Source organism: Centruroides sculpturatus, unplaced genomic scaffold, assembly GCF_000671375.1.
Source record: "Centruroides sculpturatus isolate CEXI.00-Female unplaced genomic scaffold, Cexi_2.0 scaffold1067, whole genome shotgun sequence".
Taxonomy (NCBI): Eukaryota; Metazoa; Arthropoda; class Arachnida; order Scorpiones; family Buthidae; genus Centruroides; species Centruroides sculpturatus.
In genome coordinates, this window is record NW_019385388.1 from 46,778 (window position 1) to 62,155 (window position 15,378).

General features: G+C 45.0%; 1 protein-coding gene across 4 annotated transcripts in view; it reads left to right on the forward strand.

Moving 5' to 3' along the window:
- Positions 1–15,378, forward strand: part of LOC111638433 — a 39,125-nt gene that overhangs the window by 12,534 nt on the left and 11,213 nt on the right. For 3 of the 4 annotated variants that reach the window (XM_023384140.1, XM_023384141.1, XM_023384144.1), the window contains exons 2-3: positions 12,693–12,843; positions 12,912–13,860. In XM_023384140.1, the coding sequence (XP_023239908.1) occupies positions 12,693–12,843; positions 12,912–13,860 (1,100 nt within the window). Of the gene's footprint in view, positions 1–5,817; positions 5,968–12,692; positions 12,844–12,911; positions 13,861–15,378 lie in introns of those variants that run through there. The other variant, XM_023384142.1, reaches the window with a different exon arrangement.

The following is a 15,378-nucleotide window of genomic DNA, read 5'->3' on the forward strand; positions in this document are numbered from 1 at the left end:
CCGGGGATGGCGTTGTATTTCGCTTTTGGACGGGCCTCCACCGAATTTTATAAACTCCCTTCTTCGTTAATTAAAGGAAAGAGCCATCAATTTCGTCGCGCTTCCGCCGGAAGAGGACGGACGATGTTGGTAATTTCTAGATATTCCTCATCTCGGATACCGACGATATTACGAAAAGAATTCTCCGCTCTCGAGATTTAAGGGCAATCGATAAGTCTACCGCCGGCGCATCCTTCTCCACCCTCTTATCAATTAAGGGAAGAGGAGGCCGTCATTCGAGCCTACCGAAGGCAAAGGTCGGAACCGACCTAATTAATCACCATTCGACGCCTTTCCGTAACTGGCGTAGGAAACTTGGCCCCGTCACCGGCGGTGCCTATCGATCCACCCGACAAATATTGTTTTGTAATAATTTGCCAGTCTTCCCCGCCGATACTATCTAAAGTCGCGCGCGTTATACATCATCTCCGTTTATGGTTTTCTAAATTATTTAGGTATTTACCAGATATTAATTCGTCTGTCTTTTTTCCGCCTTACTTCTGTTTGACACGCCGGCCGCGGTTAACTTTACTGGCGAAAAACCTGCGTAAGCCGGAAATTAAGTCGCCACCTGGCGTCCTTTTCCCAAACGTCCGAGGCAAGGCCGTAACCAGTTACGCGGCCAAGCGAGATGGAGGACGACATTTCCGAGGACGACATTTCGTTATATGGGAGATGACCGCATTTTCGTGGGCCGAAACCGGAACGAGAAGACCTCCGAAAAAGAAAAAATCGGGACGGCTCTGTGATTGCCAGTGGTTCGTTCTTTAACGTTTATTATTATTGCGCGCGTAATTGCGTAAATTCATTTTAGACAAACTGCATTTTTTCCTTCCGAATTGCACCGATCTACGCGCGTTAATAGCGCGTTAAAGGCGGAGAAAAGTCGTGACCAAGCGCGCCGCATGGGTAACTTATTACGCGTTTATATATGAAACTTAACGAAATTTACATTGTATGTTATAAATAATGGAAATATTTGTGGGTGCAAATTAATAGAAAATAACGTAGGAGAAGCCGGACAAAAGCTCAAAATTGCGTGGCGGCATCGACTATTTTACCATAAAATTCCCAATATATTTTTGTAGATTTAACGGAGATGAATTATTGTGGTAAATGGCATGGCTGTTTATTAGCGTGGAAACGAGCGCATTTCACCCTCGGCCTAGTATCGTATTGTGTTTTGTCCGTTTCAACATTTCGTTATCTTTTATAACCGCTCGTTATATTTGTCTTTCCTCCTCACCGTTATTCCTATAAAGGAAAAGACGACGTCGAATATAAATTCCAAGTAATACAATAATGCTTCTCTGTTAATTTTCGCCCGGGCGAAATACACCGAGACGAATCCACCTATTGTATTGTACTGTACTTCAATTTCGCCATATAGTGTAATGCTTTCTGTAAATAGGGATTACCGGTAGCCCAACGGATAAAACCGTCCAACTCTAGTAGCGGTGGTGGGTTTGCACCTTTCGCCTTTTCATCGCCTACCGTACAGTACGGTATGTAACGCGTAAATACAAGCCGGTTCCCGCAACGTCTCGAGGCACCCTCTTGGCACGTTGCCCGCGCGCTGGGTTGCCGTAGCCCATCAAACCGACCGATCAACCGACGTTTCTGTAAATATCTCTTTTATTCGAGTAATGATTGATAGGGTAAGCGGAAATAACCCAACATACTGTACCGTACCTCGCAATTTTCCCAACTAACAATAGATGGGTTGCGAGTAGAATATGACTTTTGTTGATAAGTTTCGAACGGACAAAGAGCCGGATCCCCGTCTTAAAAAACTTATCGTATTAACCATCCAGTTGTAATTTTCGTATTGCCCGCTACTTGCCGAATCGATAAAATTACCGAGCGTTGGTAGTTAGTCGAGGATTCGCGCTTACAAACGGGAATTTTCGGAATCTAACACTTAAATAGGAGCTAGTTTCCCGTAAAAGTCCTCCAGCCAGGCACTTCCTCTTCGGTTCCGATATTCTTTTCGTTAGCTAATAACCTTATCTTCTCCATTCGAGTCATCTTAAATCGCTAGTCTCGAGATCTAAGACCAAAAAGTTTTAACAGAATATTAAGATTTTCATCTTTATGTATTTTTTCTTCAAGTTTCAAACGGTGCTCCTCGAATATCTTTCTTGATTTTTCTTCCATATTTACCCCGGTTTTCTCCAGTGTTTTTATAAATTCATCTGGCTCACTTGCCGTTTGAAGCTCGACCACTCCCGTTTTGATGGTTTTTCTCGATTCACCAAGGCGCTTACTAAGCCAGTTGTTTGGTCGGCATTCGAACCGTTTTGCTGCACCATTCGTTGCTACCATTAGATCTTTTGCTTCGACAGTAGAATTACGCGCATTACAGTTTACAGTCTCGCGACAGATGTGGCAAGCTCGTCGAATAAATGGTTCAAAGACTACTGTCAGCACTTCCTATTTCTTCGTACCAAAATTGACTGCCGTTTTAGCTACCATTTCTGTTGTAAATTCCAAATCTTTTTCTTTTATACCGAGTCGAACACCACGCGTAGTTATTCGTTCTAATTCTGCGATATTTTTCGGGATAACTCTGCTAACCCCTTGCCAAGTTCCATAAATTATCGTTGGCTTCTTTATCGTTAGGATATTTCGGCACCGTCCGATATCGGTCGTAAGACTTTCGTAATCAATGGCGGTTTTAACGGGAGCCGCTACCGTTTTCGGTAATTGCGATTTAAAGTACGCTTTTCTTTCCAAAGCATTGTCCCGACATTCGATTGACTTACTACATTGACTCGCCCGCCACAGCATAAATTTGTGCCGCCGCAGACAAGCCCAGGCCTTATATTTTTACCACTTCCTCGTTTCCTCATCCTCTTCTGTTTTAGCCTGGAGATTTATCAAACTTAGTCTTTCGAGGTATTTTGCTTGGCTTTAATTCCGTAAATTTCGATATCGATTTCTTCGATGCATCGAGTCGCCTTATCCCAATCTTCGCGTATTCGCGTACCGTTTTAAAAAAGATTACTCGACTTAAACGCGTATTTTTCTATAATTTAAATAAGTTGCCAACGAAACGATTCATTTTTCCCAGGCGAAATGCGCTTTAGTTTCGAACGTCTCGAAAAACGGAGAAAGTTTTGAGTGTAAGGAAAGAAAGAGAAAGCGTATCGAAGGGCGGGAGATAGAATGACGTTTGCCGTGAAAGTCCGAGATACGTTTCTGACATCATTTGGTAAAATCGATCCCCCATTCGTCTCGGATACCAAAATGAAGCTCGTCAATTATAGCGAAGAGAGTGATCGCGCCGATCGAAAAGAAGACGTTTAATGTATATTATCGTAATTATGCAGAAAGAAATAGGGTCGATTATTCTTAAACGAATACGTCCTCGATATTTGATGTAAGATACGTCCTTTCTTTTGTAATTGCCCGAGAATAATGGCATTAAATACGCACGCATTACTTCTATATCGGTGGCGAGTTTAGATTTTTGTTACAAAAATAAGTGACACAATTACTGGTTTGGATGGATGAGATAAGGCGACGCAACACGTGGGCCATCTGTCGAGGGAAAGCCCTCCCCAGAGGATCCCTAATTAGATCGACCCGCGAAGAAAATCCGGGTAACGATGACGGTTTATCCACTAGGCTAACTCGAAAGAACTAGAAAAGATGGACGGGAAGAAGAGACGTTCGAACTAATAACGTGTCGTTAAACATAATGTATAAAATCGAGGCCGGATTGGCTGAAAAATCGAAAGAATTTTTCTTTTCGTCGTTTCCAAATATTTTAAAAGCGGAAGACGATTATTTCTGGTTAGAAACCGTCGGACGGACTACGAAATTCCGAATCGATGTACTCTGTTCCGAGAAATGCACGCTGGCAAACGACACCAGTTAATTGAAGAGCGGAGAATTAGGGAAATTTATTTTAGTTCTTCGTTTGAAACCGAACTGCCAGGTCGATGTCGGTAAAATCACACCACCAAAAACCATAATGGGATAAAGAGAAATACAGAAATGTATAGACCGATCCTCTGGACGGGCACCTTGTACGAGGTATAGGTATCGGTCGGAAAAATCAGTCAATCGTTGCGAGATAGACTCGTGACTGGTATTTTTGTTTTTTCTCTTAGCCAGCACTAGGCCTCGGAGGCGTAACTAAGGGCCCAGGGGGCTATTAATTACTGTTTAAGTGTAAAAATAAGTAAGAGTATCTTAAATTTACCAGGTGAAAGACGTACTATACAGTACGTTATATATACCGCGTATGGGCGCGACTGACTAAGCGGAGGGGACTTAGCCACTTCTTAGCCCACCGTAGCTACCGGGCTGTTCCACCTCCCAATGATAGATACGTAAATAATACCCCGCAAACAGCGGCGTAGCTAGGGTCGAGCGGAGGGGGCGGGCGGCATTTTTGGCATGAAAAATTTTATTAAACATTCTTTTAATAACGAGGAGATAAAATTATTTACCAATAAAAGAAATAAAATTGTTCTTTCTTTGACTTAATTTTCTAATTGTGTCTAAAATGGGTTTGATCTATATGGTGTATTTCCCAAAGGAAGGGTGAGGGTGGCAATTGGCAGACCACTCCGGGCGGCTCAAACCGTAGCTATGCCAACGCCCGCGAATATTCCCATTGTTTACTATTAAATACACGCACGAAACTCTCGAACGTTCGTAAACGTCGCTAAACATTCCGCTCTTTCGGCGTTATTTTTCGTTTCCGTAGGAAAACGGGCGAAATAATCCACGTTTATTTTTTCACAAGCGATTTTCTATGGGAAAATCTGCCATCGACATTAAACCGATTAGACGAATGAATATTTTTCGAATACTTTCGGCCTTTAGATGGAAACCGCCGCGCAAAAAGGGTGGCGGAGAAATCAAATTTACAATAAAAGTCTCCAACAATTAGGTCATTTTAATATTTAATAACGATTACTTAATACTTATTTAATAATAATTTCTTTGGAAACGGTCCAATTGGGGAGTAATCGCCGCACTCAATTTCCGATGGAAACCTTCTCCCCCACTCGTACCCGTCCTTCGAGATTCCTCCTCCTCTATTCTTTTTTTATCGTTGCGTACATTTTCTAGCATTAAAGAAACAAATGCTTAGGAAAAACAGATTTATTCGTCTCGTCGATGGAAAACTAAACGAGTAGAATGGCAGTTGTCGCCCCATTAAAAATCTCCAGCCGTCGATTCTCGGCAAGGTTAGAAGCCAGCGAATATCGGACGTAACACTACAAATAAATGCAATGAATCCGGGTTAAAGGCAATTGCGGTCGCTCGATAAATTGGATGTGTCGAGAATAAAATATCTGTACAACCTGTTGATGATCCATCGATCCTCCGTCTTAGATAATTCGTTAAACCCAGTCCACTGTCCTTTCCCTTCCGCCCGGGTAGCCACCCGTTTTAGCGACGGTCGGACGCCACCTTCCAGTGACGTCATCCTTAGACGAGGCAATGATTTCGGTCGTTTCTAATCTTTGTCGTTACCGTCTCGTCGGTAGGTTACCTTTGTTCTCGACTACCGGCCAAGACAATGTCATTTCGCCCGTACGTTAATACATTTATAACGGATAAATCGTCCGTAATTACGTAAATGCTTGGCTCTCCCCGGGGGGAGGACGTTGCGGAAACCGTGGTCGAACGTGAGAAAGTTTTAGGAATTGTAACTTTTCGCTGGCGGAGATGCCGTCGCTAGCCATCCCGGTCAAAAATCGACCCGTTGAGGAGGCCTGGCCGCTAACGCGCAGGCGCGGAAGAGGTTGCCGTCGCCAGACCTCGGAGACGCAGACAAGGTTTCGCTCCGTTCGCTGTCCACCTTACAAAATGAGTGCCTTAAGTCGACTACCCCCTCCCGTCTACGTTGCCGTAGACTACGTACGCAAACGGAACTGCTTTCGGATATTTCACGTTTAGTCAAAGGTAAGTCGCTCCCGGTTTTACCTACCGCTTTTTAAGGGTCCCGACGGGAAAGTTACTCGCGTAAAACGAATAAAAGCGGAAATAGACGGTGAGAATATCGTATTTAAACCGTTCTATCCGCGGGAGGGGAGGAGGGATTAGGTTAGAAATTTCGGTCGTTTCGGGCGGGAGCGGTCGGCCCCTGGTCGCGAAAACGGAGGGAAACGGACGAGTCGAGGGACGACGTGGTTGGAGTGTAGCGTTAACGCGTTACGACCGAAAATACCTGTTGATATGGCGGTCGACGGTCCGAGTGGACAGTTCGATAGGAAATAAAAAGAGGGAGAGAAGGCCGAACGAGCGAGTTAACAAGCCGACGACCGGTTTACGCCGGTTTCCGAAAGAAAAGGTCGAAGGTAAGAAGTTAGAGTGGACGACGTAAGTAGGCGAAGGTTGTTTTTTACGTCGCCACCGCATTGCAGGAAAGCCGAACCTCGTATACCTCTTACAAAATGCTATCGATTCCGTCTTTTAATCGCGTAACCCAACGAAGAATAAACATATCCGACGGAGTAACGCTAAGTCGGGTTCTTCCCGCGTTATATACAAAAGCGACTTTATTACTTACAAGGGCAAATGATTCGTTAATCGGATTTCACACTCGACCGCCTTCCACTTTTCTTCGGATTACTCTTGTTTTTCCAGACGAAAACTTTATTTTTTCCATCGTCTCGCTTTAAAACGTCGCCTTTAAACCCCGCGCGCTCTCGCTTAATTAGGCTAATTAATGTACGGTACAGTACGGTATTGCCTAATGTTAAAACCCGCTTTTAAATTTTACGATAATGTCCGAAAGTGGTTTTTCTCGCCTACCCCCTCCCGATTCCAGAGATAAATTCCTCGTTTTTTTCTGTAAAATTGCTTTGGAAGAGGTAGGAAAATCCTTATCTGAAAAGGATCGTCGGGTGGCCACGTCATTTGCATTTGTGTCCTCCTCCCGACGAAGAAAGGAGTTGAGACAAATTGATAAAAAGAATTATTAAATTAGCTTCCCGGATAAAGAACATTTAGATTCGATTAAATGGCAAAAAGGGAAAGTAATTTTCCTAATTGAAATATTTTCTTCATTTTTTTCGCCCGTGTCCCCGAGGATTGAAAATTGTCCGCTTTTCGACTCAAAGTAATCGATTCTTAAACTCTCTCTTTTAATATTCTTAAGCATTACATCGATTAAGACGGGCGGGATTAACACAAATGGTCATAAACGTCGAATACAATCCGCAAAATGCCGCTTCTGGCGGCTTTACCGTCGAAAACAAAAGATAACATTTTTAAAGATTCCGGGCCACGGACCGCCACCAAACTCCGCAAAAATTTTCCAACGTTTCGCTCCTCCCGCCAGCCCGAATAACTCCGTAATTAAATAAAGTTCCCGAATGGAATAAGGGGATGGCTTTACTTCCTCCGACCACCCACTCGCGTTCCGTAACGTAAATTTACTGGAAACGAAACGTCACGGCGGAAAGAAAAACGCGTGACGCTTATTTACATAATTTATTATTTTCGTGTCTATCGGAGAATTAAGAAAAATCGTAAATATCTAAAGTTTAAATTACGCACTCGGAGCTAGCAACGCCGAAAAATAAATTTCTATTTATCTCTTATTGGATAAGGATGGCTTTATTCCTTTTCGATTGGATCGACGTCGAGGGCTTTATTTAGAGCCCGGCGCCATCCTCCGTTGGCCAAATTTTACTCCGGACGGACGATCGAAAAGGAACGACTGGGTTAGATTCCGCGCGGGGAGGAGGGAGAAGGAGAAGAATGGAAAATTTAAAGAGAGGAGAGATTTTTTTCGCCATTAAAAGATGTTTTCCCCCAGGGCAAATTATCATAAACTTGATCGATTTTTTCGTCCCGGAGACGAGTCGTTCCTCCCGTTCGTTCCATCCGAGGAAGGTTAAATTGTCCAAAAAAGGCGTCGGTCGACGCACAAAAAACAAACCAAGTTCCGTAATTATGCCAATATCGTCCTTTCGGTATTCTTCGGGGAAGCAGCCAGATTTCCTCGTAATCTATTCGAATATTCTCCCGACTCCGCGCCACCACCACTCTCTATACTTTTTCTTAGTCATTATATAAAAGAAAGAAAGGCTAATTTCGAGAACGGCCGGGGGTCGTTTTGCCAATTATTATTTATTATTCTTAATTAATTATTCCGAGAGTAAATATTTAGGGTTTTTGGACCGACGTCGCTGGCGTTCCGAAATTTTACCGGGCCGAGAAGAAAGAAGCGAGTTTTTTAAAATATAGAATTAAGAAGAAAGTGTCGGACGTAAAAATGGGGTTGGGTGGGTTATGGCCCGGCCGTAAAACCAAAAGGAATTTTTTTCTGGCTCCTCCCCGGTTATCGATTTACGTTAAGTAATCGACCGACCTTAAAGGCGGCAGGAGGAAAAGAGTGTTTTCTTTGGCAAATAATTAAGAATTCGATTAGGTTCAATAATAAAAACATCCGGGTGATGTCTAGGATCTTTTTCCTTTTTTACTATCCGCGTCTCGGGAGATTCCGCGGCAAAAACACTATTCGAATTTCCATCCGAACCTTTCTATGGCTAATTACGGAAGGCGCCTTTCCGCCTTCCGAGCCGGGGACGAAATCACTGGTCCTCGATTTTTAAGCCCGGGTCCATCGGACGGAGAAGGTTAAGAGGGAACGACGTTCCCTTTAGCCACCGGTATCCGACTACCGTACAAAATATCGTCTACCCCCGACACCGTTCTGGCGTAAATACGCCCACGCCACTCGGCGTCTGGCCGCAAATCCCAGCCAAACGTAATAAATTGGTCGGTCGGCATTTTTGTACGGTAAAGAGGAAACGATAGACGTTAACGACATTAATAACGACAAAAAGCCGGTTAGAAAACGGGAGTTTTTGGCCTTGTTCCCGCGCAGTAGTCACCGGCGGATGAATGACGAGACCCGAGTCGAAATACCTTGTACTTGTTGGATTGCGCCTACTGTATTTTTCTTCGGAAGAGAGCCGAAAATTCTGCCTTTTTCCTCCTCCGACCCATCGACTCGCTGGTTTAGCCAAAGACGTTTCTTAAGTAATTTTACTGGCGGACGATTTACCTTACTTTTTCCGTCTTTTCCAGTTTTCCGGAATATAAAATGGCCGGGATAGTTTTTAGAAAGGACAAAGATGCGCATCGGAATCGTTGAATTTTACAAAACTCCACTTTCCCTCGATTGGACCGAGTTTAATGGACCGAAGTATGGAAAGCGAAAATCTTTCCCTCTTCGCCTTATTGTCTTTTGGCATTAAGTCGAAAGAACGTTCTTGTATAATTTACGGGGCTTTTAGGCGGCGGCTGGCCTCCCGGATATTAATAACCTCTTGAAAAAATCAAGAACCTATCGATTTTTGATATTTGACTGGGAAAAACCATTAGATTTCCGGCATCCGAAGCGGGCTTAGTTGTATTCCGTGGCTGGCCGCGGCGCACTTTTTACCTAAATTTGACGTGGTTCTTTAGAATTTTTCGTTATAAAAGTATAACCACGTGGCTATTCCCACCCATCGGACGGGCCCTTTTTTCCCACGGTCGAACGTAATTTACGAAAACGTCGGAGCGGCCGACCGGTACTTTTCGACTACGGCGTTAAACGGTAGATGGTCGTCTAAGCGTGGTGACGTACACGAATATACGAATTGCTTTCGGTGCTGGGTTGTCCGAAATGTAGGATTGAATGGAAATCGAATGACACTAAATCGTTTCGGTTATTAAATCGTAACCGCTTTCCTCCAGTTGTTATAAATGCATAAATTCCACCCATTAAAATCTGCGCCTGTTAAATTAATTCTTACGTAAATTGCTGGCGGAAAATGAAATTTTTATTAAAAACTTAGCCAGTAACTAAATTAATTTGTAGACAATAATTTACTCTAATCAAATTTCTTGCCGAAATGTCTTAAATTATCCAGTTTGATCGATTCGTTCCGCTTTTCGGCGTTATTTCGAAACGGCGCAGAATGGCGGTTGGTTTTTGGCCAACTTTTCCGCTAAGATGCGGTTGTCGGATGTCGAAGCGCCTCGTACCGTACGGTACGGCGCGCCAATGACGTCGTGGTCGAGAATAATCCCCTATTTAACGACCAAAGGTGAACCGTCCCGTCGTACGCCCTTCGATAAGTGTTACGTTGGCAGTCGGGGACGCCATTTTAAAAGTGGTCCGGGGAGGTCGTCGGACAATTCCCGAAAAAGAAACGCGCGGGTGACAAATTAATTCGATCGTCCGCCGAACTACGTTAATTCGATAATATAATTAGCGCATTAACGGGGTTTAGCGAAAATCGTAAGTCGTCGGATGCCTCCTACCTCGTCCGCGCGTTAATCCCCGTATAATTAGCGTAAACACCAGGTAATCTTTGATGGACGCGGTCGACGCGCTCCCTTTACCGAAGTATTAACGTAATGTATCGAGGGAAGTTTCCGCTTATAGCGTAGATGGCATTTCCCCGGCGGGACGTTCGATCTCGGACGATTTTGGCAACCACACCTTTATAAAATGGTCCGGTTAAAATCTTTATCCTCGTCGACTGCCAACGATAGGATGGAAGCGCTATTCGTAGATAATTTGCGACGTTTCTTCTCCGTAAACCGCCTCGCCTTCTGTCTTCGTTTTTATCGTATATTTTATTTTTTCGCTTTAAATACGAGAAAATAAGAGTCGACCTTGGTAAAAGGCCGCCTTGTAAGAACTACAAATTACAAAACTCACTTTTTACTTGGGCCCGGTCACGCGCCAGTCCTTTTCGTTTTATAACCAGTTACTTGGAGACTGGAACTTTCCGTCGCAACCACCGCCATTTACTTATCGAATCGAGTAGTGATTTATCAAATTCGGATAACGCGTGAGCAGAAGATGGGCGACAAAATTACGTCTGCCAAGAATAAGCGAGGAGAAAGAAAGTAAAGAGCTAAGAGGGTTACGTCGTCCTCGCAACCAAATGATTAAGCGATGTATATCCGGAACGCATTTATTGTCTCCTTCGTAGGGGTAGCCCGGCGGATAGTTTTCACTCCTCCCTTTCCGCCGTCTACAACGATATCTGTACGGTACTTTTGGCAAACTTTTAATTTTTCTATATAATAGCTTATTCACGCGACTAAGTAGACTCGACTAAGTAATAATAACGACTAGTATTAAAAAGAACAAATCCGGACCTCGCCGATGCCGTCAAAAAGAGGTCCGCCACTCCTTCCCTATCGCCATTTCTCTTTTCCCTCCAATTGTAATTATTGGGTTCCCCGTAATAAATAGAATTCTGGTGTCGCTCGGAGAATTTTTCCAACCTCGGATGCGACGCGACTTCTTGCAAAATTCAAAGTATTCGTTGGCGCATTTCGTATTTCTCTCGGCATTTTATTAAATTTTCACTTTACCAATAAAATCGACGGCTCCCTCTCCCCCGATGTACCGCATCTTTTACAATGAAAATGCTAAGCTCCCGAAGAAGGGAATTTTCCAGCCACGTTGTACGCGGACTGGAGACGATAGCTGCAATTTTTTCTCGTCTTTCGACGATAGTAACGTTAACTTTAGTTTATCAGAAAATAGACCAAAAGTTGGGGAAGATCGGCATTTTGGTCGGGACGCGTCATCTAGCATTAAAAGGGATTGGGCGCGAAATCTTTCCGGTGTCTCGGCGCGTTTAAAGACTGCTGCCCTCCCTCAATCCCTTTTAGAGATTCGAATCGCCTCGCGCCGAAGATCCGGAGAATCTTTCTGTCGGAAATCTCGTCCCAGCGTAAATTGTCGCCATTTATAAAAACGAAAGGCGCCGAGATTTAGTTTCCCATCGACGTCGTACGACGTCGGAAAGACGAGAGAATTAATTGCCTCTAATCGCCTCTTAATTAACCCGGGAGAAGGCGCGTAATTAAAAAGAGCCAACGTGGCCATCCTTCGCTTTTTGCGCCGTTTTTAAAAAAGAAAAGGCGCTCTTCCCTTCGATAAAAGAAGAAACCTGCGCAGAATTCGATATAGACGTCGACGGAATTGGATTCCTTCCAAATCGAGAAGTAGGTCGAACCGACATCGACGTTTCCTCCCGCAACCCCCACCCAGACCGGTCCCCCGCGCAAATACCAAATTCTTCTTTTTCTGCCGAGCAAAGAAAGAAGCCGCAAAATCTATAATTCACGAATGCGTTTACCGACGAAAAGACCGCTAAATCGGGGTCGGACCTCGTCTTTTCGCTAGAAAACTGACCGCCCTCCCCGCTTCTATTTATCTTCTTTCCACTCTAATAATCGTCCCCGCTTCTTCCCTCTTTATTTCGATGGCCGGGATGGCTGCCAGCAAACGTCCCGTTTCCGAAATATTCCTTTAATGAATAAATAAATAAATTCGGCGACAGAATATTTCATTGGTAACAGATGTGAATATTTTAAATGCACCCGGAATAACAGTTTTGCTTACGTAATACCGCCGTCTTTGCATCCAAATCGATGTTTTCTTCTTTTCCACCGAAGAAGATCGCGCCAAACGTTGGTTTGGCCTCGTTAATCGTAAAAATTAGGGACAACGAAGTTAGAGCGATCCTCGTCTCGACCATTATTATTCCGATAGACGGTGCATTACGGACTAATGCCTTTCTCTTTGTCTCGTTAACGGAGACAATTGCGTTAGGACCAATCCGAAATCGCTGCTTGTCGTGACCTTCGTTTCGTTGCAGGCTGTTCCACTCGCCGAATTCCACCCTCGCGTCGACGCCATGATGGTGGACGGAAGTCCAAATCGAGGTGTGACCGTTGCCAATCCGGCGGAAGGAAGGAGGGAGAGTGCGGTCGGAGGCCAGAACGTTCGAGCCGATCGGAACGGAAAAGGTAAGCCGATTTTCCTAAAGAAAACTCTCCTCTTCTTTTTCCTCGGCTCAAATTCCCGTGTTTTGCAGAGAAAGAACCCGCCGAAGAAAAGAAAGACGAAGCTCCCGCTCGGAAATTGGAAGTCAGCGCTGCCGTTTCCGCTCCGCACTCCAGCAGATCCAGATGGCTCAAGTTGAGGACCACGGTACAGCTGACCGGAGCCATCACTCAGAGTCACAAGAAGCCCCCTCTGAAGAGAGAGGATTCCTTTCTCAAGCGCTTCTCTACCAGGCAGGTGGCCGAGACGAACAAGGGCGAGGGTGCCTGGTTCTGTCACGGAGAAACCACCAAGGACCAAGTGAAACGCAAGTGGTGGTCCGCTATCGTCGGCAGCGTCATAAATCCCGACGAGAACTTCCTTTTCGGTTGGTTGTGGTTGCTGACCGCTTTCGTGCTTTACAACGCTTGGACCCTGATCGTCCGCCAGGCGTTTCCGGAACTGCACGGCAACATGCCGACGTTCTGGTACGTCATGGACGGACTTTCCGACTTCTTCTTCTTCCTGGACATCGTGGTGCAGTTCAGAACCGGATACTTGGAACAGGGTCTTATGGTGTGCGACGCCAAGAAGCTCGCTAGTCATTATCTCAGGTCTCGTCCTTTTCTGATGGACTTGGCGGCTTTGACGCCTCTGGACACGCTGCAGTTCCTGGTGGGAAACGTGCCCATCCTGCGGCTGCCCAGGTTTCTCAAAGTGTACAGATCCGTTAGATTCTACTACATGGCCGAATCCAGGACCATCTACCCCAACCTGTGGAGAGTGGTCAACCTCGTACACATCCTTCTGTTACTGGCGCATTGGTTCGGATGTTTTTACTACATGTTATCGGAACTGGAACAGTTCGAAGGAGAGTGGGCCTTTCCCCATAGGGACGGCCGCAACGAGACGCTGACAAGGAAATATCTCGGATCGGTCTACTGGTCCACCCTGACGCTGACGACCATCGGGGATCTGGCCACTCCGGCCACCAATCTCCAGTAAGTACCCTTTTCTTCCGTTCATTTTAGGGCGACACAAAGGCACTGTTATCGACAACCATTAATTTAAGAGGTCATTTGTAGAGGGGTCATTAAGTGCCGGCGGGTCTCTGTTCCGCCACGAATCCGACAAATTCGTTCCCTCGGCTTCCGAATTAACTCGACGTTTAATGGGGGTCGAAACGCCAAGACCTAGGCGGAGAATACGTTATAAGTGGCGTCACTTGGGTTTCGGCCACGCGGTAATTGAAAGAGACGAATCGACAACGAATTCGTCGTCTTCCGTCGCGCGAGATCGTCGGCCAACTAGAAAAGTGACGTCTTCTCATTCGTTCGACGTCATACGAAATTTCAAATGCGTATTTCGAAAAGTAATTTATGAATTTCGAATGTCCGAGCGTAGTGTCTAATTATTGATCGGTCACACTTAAACGGAAAACGAGAAGAAATTTGACAAAGAGGAAGTGGATTGTCTATGCCGCATTCGCTCTTTCTCCTTTATTGGAAAGAGAATACGAGTCGGTCTTCCGATCTTTCGCTCTTCCTTTCCTTTGGCCAGGGAGAACGGAGAGAAAATGTAGACGACCTCTTCCTCTTCCTCGTTGGACGATAAGGGATCTAACAATCCCAACTTTTAAGCGCTTTTACTCGGGGTGGAAGGGCGGAGAAGGCGGGCCTCCGGACTAGGGTAGAACAAGAAAGGAGTATAGAGGAAATTACTTAAAGAAAACGACGGAGTCGGACGAAAGTTTACAAAGAGCTTGGTCAGAGTGAAAAGATCGAGCCGATTATTCTCTTCCGAGCGAATTTGAAGAGTCTCTTTCTCAACGGCGGGGGAAGTCGACTGGCGGCAAATACGGTGGTCGTCGGCGCAATTTCAATCGGTAGAATATTTGGCTTCTTATGGCCGTATTTTCAGCCATTTCGAATGGAGTTTGGGTCGGGACGGAGCTTCTTTCCATATATTCCATATATGTATTCTTCCCACAAAATTCTTCATTCTCCCGGTTTCGTTGTCTTTTAACAGAACCGACGGAAAAGTGGAAAGTCAAATATCGGTTTCCGTGACACAACCCGAGATGGATTAGCGGAAGCTTTTACGCTTCTGGCGCGAACCTTCTCGACTTTCTCGCTCTCCGCGGTATCCGATGGCTCCGCTCCCTCTCGCTTCCGGTTAATTTCCATTCTTCCTTTTCCACCGAAATTACCGAGCACATTCCAACAGTTAAGTGTTTTCGTTAATGTACTGTTAACCTACTTCCGTACTACACGCGGACCAAAATGGGATACAATTTTCTGCTTATTAGGAAAACGATGGAGCAACGTTGGCCTTACGACCGCGTCGTTCTCTTCTAAACGCACTAAACGAACGTTTTTGGTCATCGTCCATTTCTTTTTCGTGTCTTTCCCAATCGATTCGGACAACAAATGGACTTTTATACGTACCGGACGACTATTTGGCCGAATAGGAGGACGATTTTACCCTCCGTACAAAGACGGGGAGGAACGGAAAAAAGA